The 6,000-nt window shown below is 58.0% G+C and overlaps 1 protein-coding gene across 4 annotated transcripts in view; it reads right to left on the bottom strand.

Annotated features, from left to right (window-relative positions):
• Positions 1–590: 590 nt before the first annotated feature.
• TMEM266 (transmembrane protein 266) overlaps positions 591–6,000 on the bottom strand; it is a 123,557-nt gene continuing 118,147 nt past the window's right edge. For all 4 annotated transcript variants that reach the window (XM_043921847.1, XM_043921848.1, XM_043921849.1 and 1 more), the window contains 2 exons: positions 3,460–3,522; positions 591–1,840 (listed from right to left, as the gene is read on the bottom strand). In XM_043921847.1, the coding sequence (XP_043777782.1) occupies positions 1,242–1,840; positions 3,460–3,522 (662 nt within the window). In that variant the 3' untranslated portion in view covers positions 591–1,241. The remainder of the gene's footprint in view (positions 1,841–3,459; positions 3,523–6,000) is intronic.

Here is a 6,000-nt window from a genome sequence, read left to right as displayed (position 1 = left end):
GGCTCTCCAGGAAGGGACACACTGGTCCAACTCAAGCGCCTGGGCCGGAGTTTGAGGGGCTGACACACATGGGGGAGTCAGAGGCTGGGCCTGGGCCTTAGCAAGGCTGTGAGGGTCTGGGGCAGGTGGCCAGCATCCCTGACTGCTCGTGGGGTATGAGAAGGGGGCCAACATTCACGTGCACGGCTGGGTGGGTGGTGGTGCCCCAGCTAGGAACCCGGGAGGAACAGTAGGCTGCGAGCAAGACATCTCACTCAGCTTTGGACCTCTAAGTTTGAGATCTCTGAGGAATGGAGCCCTGGGTCAGGGAGCTGTGTCTGGGAGTTGCTGGCAAGGAAGACAGAATTCTGAGCTCCACTGTGGTGGGGAGATGAGTAAAGGGAAGGTACTACTAGTCCAGAGTCATACAGGCAGTGTGACCACTTCTCTCCTAGGGTCTAGGGCTCCTCTACAAAAGCATTGGGGATACTGGAGAGGAGTTGGGGGGGCTCCCTTGGTGGATTTTCAAGGCCAACCCAAACCCAGAGAAGCCACTCTGGGGTCCTCACCTGGACTAGCAGCCAAAGGAACACCTCTGCCAACTGGAAGTCTCAGTGCAGGTGGTTTTTATTATTAAAGCCAAGATTGGAAAATGGCTGTCACCCACCCCCCCCCACAATCCTCCCACCCTCCTCCAGACCCATCCCTTTATGTCCCAAGAAGGTGGAAACTAGATTTGTCTCGAAAAGACTCAGAAACGCTCATGCCTAAATGAGAAAATGAAGACAAATGAGATAGGCTCAGATGGTGGTCTGTGTGTGATTGTGTGGGCTCCACCCGGGATTCCTGGAAAAGACGGCTTGGGGGTGGGGCTGGAGAGCCCCTGCTCACAGTGCTGTTCCCGAGGGTCCAGGGTGGGCGTCGGGAACAAAGGCAACGGAAGAGGCTGAGCTGGCCCCCACGCTCTACCCTGCTGAAGCTGGGCCACAGGCTGGTTTTTGTAAAAGTGGTTTTTAAAAAAAAACCCCAGCCATGAGCACCACCCTCCCCTGAGCAGGGTGAGAGGAGGCGCCAGCTCTGGGCTTTGAGGTCTGAGGCATGTGGCCTCCGGGCCTGGCGTCACCTCCCTGGAGGCAGGCAGCACCCTGAGGGAAGCCAGGAGGGCTCCCGGGCCCCTCGTGTGACCCTTGGTGGCCACCGGGGCCCCGGGGGAGCATCGAGATGGCTGTCTCCCCGCCTCCCTCCCAGCCTGCCTGGAGGCTCTAGGCTTCAGGGACCCTGTGCAACTTCTGCTCTTTGGATTCCAAAGATCTGAACTTTTCCTCCAACACAGGCGCGGCCGGCTGGAAATGGATGACAGGCTTGATCTGAAAGACGGTGAAGCCCTCCCGGTTCTTCTGGTTAAACAGACTCACCCTGTGCTCCAGCTCAGGGCTGGGCTGGGCCGAGCCCTCTGGGCTGGACTGGGCACGGGGGGCGGAGTCCAAGGCCCTCCGGGAGGGGCAGGGGTCCTCCGACAGGGGGGACAACAGGTCCTGGACTGTGGCCTCTGCCGCTTGCTGCTGAGAGGGCGGCGGGGGCGGTGGCAGGGCGGAGGGGCGGGGCCCAGAGGGCGGCTCATCGCGGGCGGCGCTGCAGTCTGTGGAGGAGCCCAGCGTCTGGCTGCTGTCACTCTGGGCCCGGGTGCCAGAGCTGCGCGTGGAGCGGGTGGCACTCTCGGAGCTGGCGCTGGCGCCGGTGCCATCGCTGCCGAGCTTCGGGGGCACGTCGATGGAAAAGAGGTCAGAGGAGACGTTGGGCTGGTGGATGTCGATGGCGGCCGTGGTGACCACGCACACAGCTGGCTCTGGGACGCCGCTGTCTGCAAGAGAGGAGGGGTGTGGGTCACTCTCCACCCCGGCCGCACCTCTGCGCCCTGATGGGGGCCGGGCTAGATGGTGGGGGTGCCCTGAGTATGAATGGCTTTTGCTGGGAGAGGCCTTGGGAAATGGTCCAGGTTCCCAATATTCACCACCTGCCCTGAGGGAGAATTATGCCTCCCTATCAGGTGCAGACATGTGACAGGCCTCAGCAAGTCACCTGCAAGAAGTGATCGGTGGCATTTTCTGGAGAAGCTACATAAGCCAGCTGTGCTCTGCCCGTGCGGTCAACACTGTTCTAGAAGGCATGACAACTGTTCTGTTGTCATGGAGACGGGGTAGAGATAACAGCCTGGGCAAAGAGCCCCTGGCCCCGTGTGCCCTGGTCCTTTGTTGGTTTATTTAAACCGCTCAGATGTGGGGTTGTTATCATTGCAGCATAACTGAGCCCATCCTGACTAACCCAGCAGTGTGCTATGACAAGGAATCTGAATGTCATGGTCAGCAGGACTCAAAGTTTTAAATGGGTCCAGTGTGAGACTCATGACCAGAGCTGTGCCCTCAGAAAACTGATGAATTTCTACAGGATGCATTCTAAGCAGAGGGTGGAGGACATCCCAGAATGTCTTCGCTCTAAGTGAGAAGTATCAAGGGCCTGAATTACAGCAGGCATAGTGTGGGCTTCTCTCTAAAGTGATAGGGAGAGTGGGCTGGGAGAGAGGTTCAGGCTAGAGATGGTGGTCTTTGAGATCAGCAGGTTGGATAAGGCTTCGGAGGAGGAGAAAGGGAGGGAAAGAGGCCTTACACAGGGCTAAACTGCAGAAAAGACAAAATTCAGATGTATTCAGCATGACACACACTATAACCTTCTAGCCTGAGAATGGAGTTTACAAGGATTTAAGGGCTCAGCAGTAAAGAATCTGCCTGCAATGCAGGAGGCCGGGTTCGATCCTTGGGTCAGGAAGATCTCCTGGAAAAGGGAATGGCAACCTACTCCAGTACTCTTGCCTGGAAAATTCCATGGGCAGAGAAGCCTGGTGGGCTGCAGTCCACGCGGTCGCAAAGAGTTGGACACAGCTGAGCAACTAACATTTTCACTTTTCAAGGGCTGTGAAACCCAAACCTTACAAGACTCAAGACACTGGCTAAGGAGAAACAAGACCCCGAAGGACTGAGTATTATGTTAAAACTCAACCTTTCTCATAAGTGAAAACCACCAGGTCCCCTGAGACTTTCTGAAGAGCAAGAATGCAATATAAACAAGGACAGGCCAGTGCCTGCTGCTTCTCACACCCAGTTATGCATTCTGTCACCCTCCTCACGCTCATCCTGCAAGGTTCTCAGGTTGGGAAGCGCTGAGGTCATTAGATTCCTAGGTTCCAGCCCCTTTCCGCCCCAGGGTCCCCCACGCACATCCTGGAGCACTCCCATCCCAGCACTCGAGCGCAGGCACCAGAGTTTGCTGGGAACTCTGCCCGTGGTTATGGCTCACGGGGGCCACGAGATGGACCGCCTGGTCAAGCTGTCCCTGGCCTGGATGTTAGGGGTCGCCAGGGTCACCTCTGGCGTGGGGCCACACAGAGGTTCTGGTACACACAGAATAGCACCGACAGAGACTTACCACTGCTGGGCCCATTGTAGTACTGGCTGATGTAGCTGTTCATGTCATCTTTCACTGTGGCTTCTGCGGAGGTGAGGACAGAGAAGGGTGAGTGTGGCCAGTTCGTGCTCCTCCCCCCAGTGCCTCTGCCCCCATCACCACGAGGAGGCACTGGTCTCCCACAAGCTCCCTGCCACGTGGCTCTTCCAGGGGGACAACATGGCTCATCTGCCCCAGTGCTGGGCTGGGTATCAGGGACCCAGGTTCTGATGGAGCATCCAGCTTGCTGTGTGATATGAAGAAGCCCCTTCATTCTCTGCCTTCAGCTTGCCCTTCTCTGAGATAAGGGGTGTGGAAATAGTCACTTAGGGCTTTCCCTGCCTGGATGGCCTGAGTCTCTGAATCCACCTGAGGTTCTCACGGTCACCGGGAATGCTCACCTCAGTGCAAAAGCCTCAGAGTGCCATTTCAGCCGCACACAGCCAGCTGCAGAGGCTGATCATAGGCGACAGCCCCCTCAGTCTTCCACTCCACCCAGGAATGGACACAGGCGCTGGGCACCCCCAGCCCTACCCTGCTCCCAGCACGTGGGAGGTGCTCGGTAAAGAGTTGCTGAATGAATAACTAATGAGAAGGCGTAAAGCTGTCCAGGTCACGGGAGATGGCATGGGAACAGGGTCTCAGAATTGGTTCATTGTTCTGATGGGGTGGGAAGGGATGAGAGAGGAGAGGTGAGAACATCAGCGAGGCCTGAGCATGGTCGGCGGGGGGGGGGGGTCAGACAGCAGATGAAAGGGGACCCCAAAGCCATCGTAAGGAGCTCAGCCTTGCCCCAAGCACAGTGAGGAAGCACAGGAAAGTGTGAACAGGCTCAGGTGTGAGGCACGCCCAAGGGTGCAGGGAGAGTTGTTGGGAAGGTGTCAGACTAGATGGGAGAACAGACAGCAATTCCCAGGGGAGGGAAGACAGGCCCTGATGGGGCTGAAGGCGAGGATGGGGGTCTACACCCCCAGAAGCCTCGGTCTGCAGGTGACGGAACCTGCTGCTCTCCGTGGCCGCCTTCCTGACACCTGAGATCGCTGCAGAAGCGTGTCTGCCCTGACACGGGGAGCCCGGTGGCACCACACGCAGCAACCTGGCTCTTAAAAGCTTTTTTGGCCTCTTTTGATCTTTAGATGCCTGCGGCCAGAGGTGTATTCTGCATTAATGCCTGAGCTGAGGGAGGGGCCCCAGGCTGGCTCCAGGCCCTGCTTCAGGATCAACCAGCAACGCTCCCTCAGAATCAGACAGCAACCCTCTTCTCCGTGGCTCTTCATAATTTATGTTGTAAATGCTGTCTAGCCCTGCAGGCTGCCCTGGAAAGTGGGAGGAGGCTGGTGTGACTGTTCCTGGCAAGCAGTGCAAGGGCCACCGGGTCCACCGGGCCAGACAAGTCTGGTCACTGATCTTGGTATTATCCTGAGGCCGTGGCAGGAGGGACCTGCAGTGTGGCTGTAGAGGGCCACGTCACGAGGGCAGGACAATAAACTCAGCTGAAGTATCCACAGACCCGTGAGTCCCAAAGGGGCTCATGTGCAGGAGGTGGCCTGGATGAATGAAACACCCAGAGCCTGGGTTCTTGTGTTGCTATTGCCACTGGCCCACCATGGGAACCTGGGCAGGTCACGTCCCCTCTCAGGGCCTCAGTTTTTCCATCTGTACCATGGGGGGAGCTGGTGGGGCTCTTAGAGACCATGACAGCCAGGCTAGCTGGCTCCCGGCCCCTCAGCCAGGCCTGAAGTTCAAAAGGTGAGAGAGCAGAGTGGGAAGGGACTGGAGCCATCGAGGGCCGCACTCCCCCCACCCTACCCTGTGTGAGCATCCCCTCAACCCCTGCCTGCGCTCTGCCCACCACGGCCTGAGCCCCTCACAGAAGGGGCCTCCTGCCTCTCTGCGGAGCAGCTCTAATAATCAGACTCATCTGTGCTCAGCGGGGTCGGGTGCCTGGCCCTCCACCTCCAGGGGGCACAGGGCCTCCTGGGGACCTCCACTGCATGGTCAGGCAGCCAGTCTCCGTCTCCTTAGGAAGGGCCCGCTATGGCAGGCCTTGCAGATCCGGGTATCTGGGTCCTGTTCCCACATGCCCCAAGGCCACACCCCACTTCTACTTACTACATGACAGACCTTCCAGCACTTACAAAGCCCTCACATCCCTCCCAAGATGTCTCTTCTCCTGAGAAACCCCTGTTCACTCTTCAACCCTCCCTGGTTTTCCAGCCTCTCAAGTCACTATGGGCTCCAGATGTGACCAAATCAGGGACAGGGGAGGCAGGAGGGAGCTGACTGTCACTGTGCCCTTCAGAGCTCCAGATTGCAGATTGGGCACTTCACACAGCGACCTCCTTTCATCTTGCTTAACAGGTGGGTCCTCCCGGAGATCTGCTGGGATCTTTCCCCTCACACAGCCTAACATCCTCCAATCGGGCTCAGCAGCCACCCAACTCTGCTGACTCATGAGTCTGGCCAACATGGATGCCCAGGCCAGGCCTTCTCTGCAGGCACTGGGGCCAAGCCAGCCAGGCC

This window comes from Cervus elaphus, chromosome 13, assembly GCF_910594005.1.
Source record: "Cervus elaphus chromosome 13, mCerEla1.1, whole genome shotgun sequence".
Lineage (NCBI taxonomy): Eukaryota > Metazoa > Chordata > Mammalia > Artiodactyla > Cervidae > Cervus > Cervus elaphus.
This window is presented reverse-complemented; position numbering and strand designations above follow the sequence as displayed.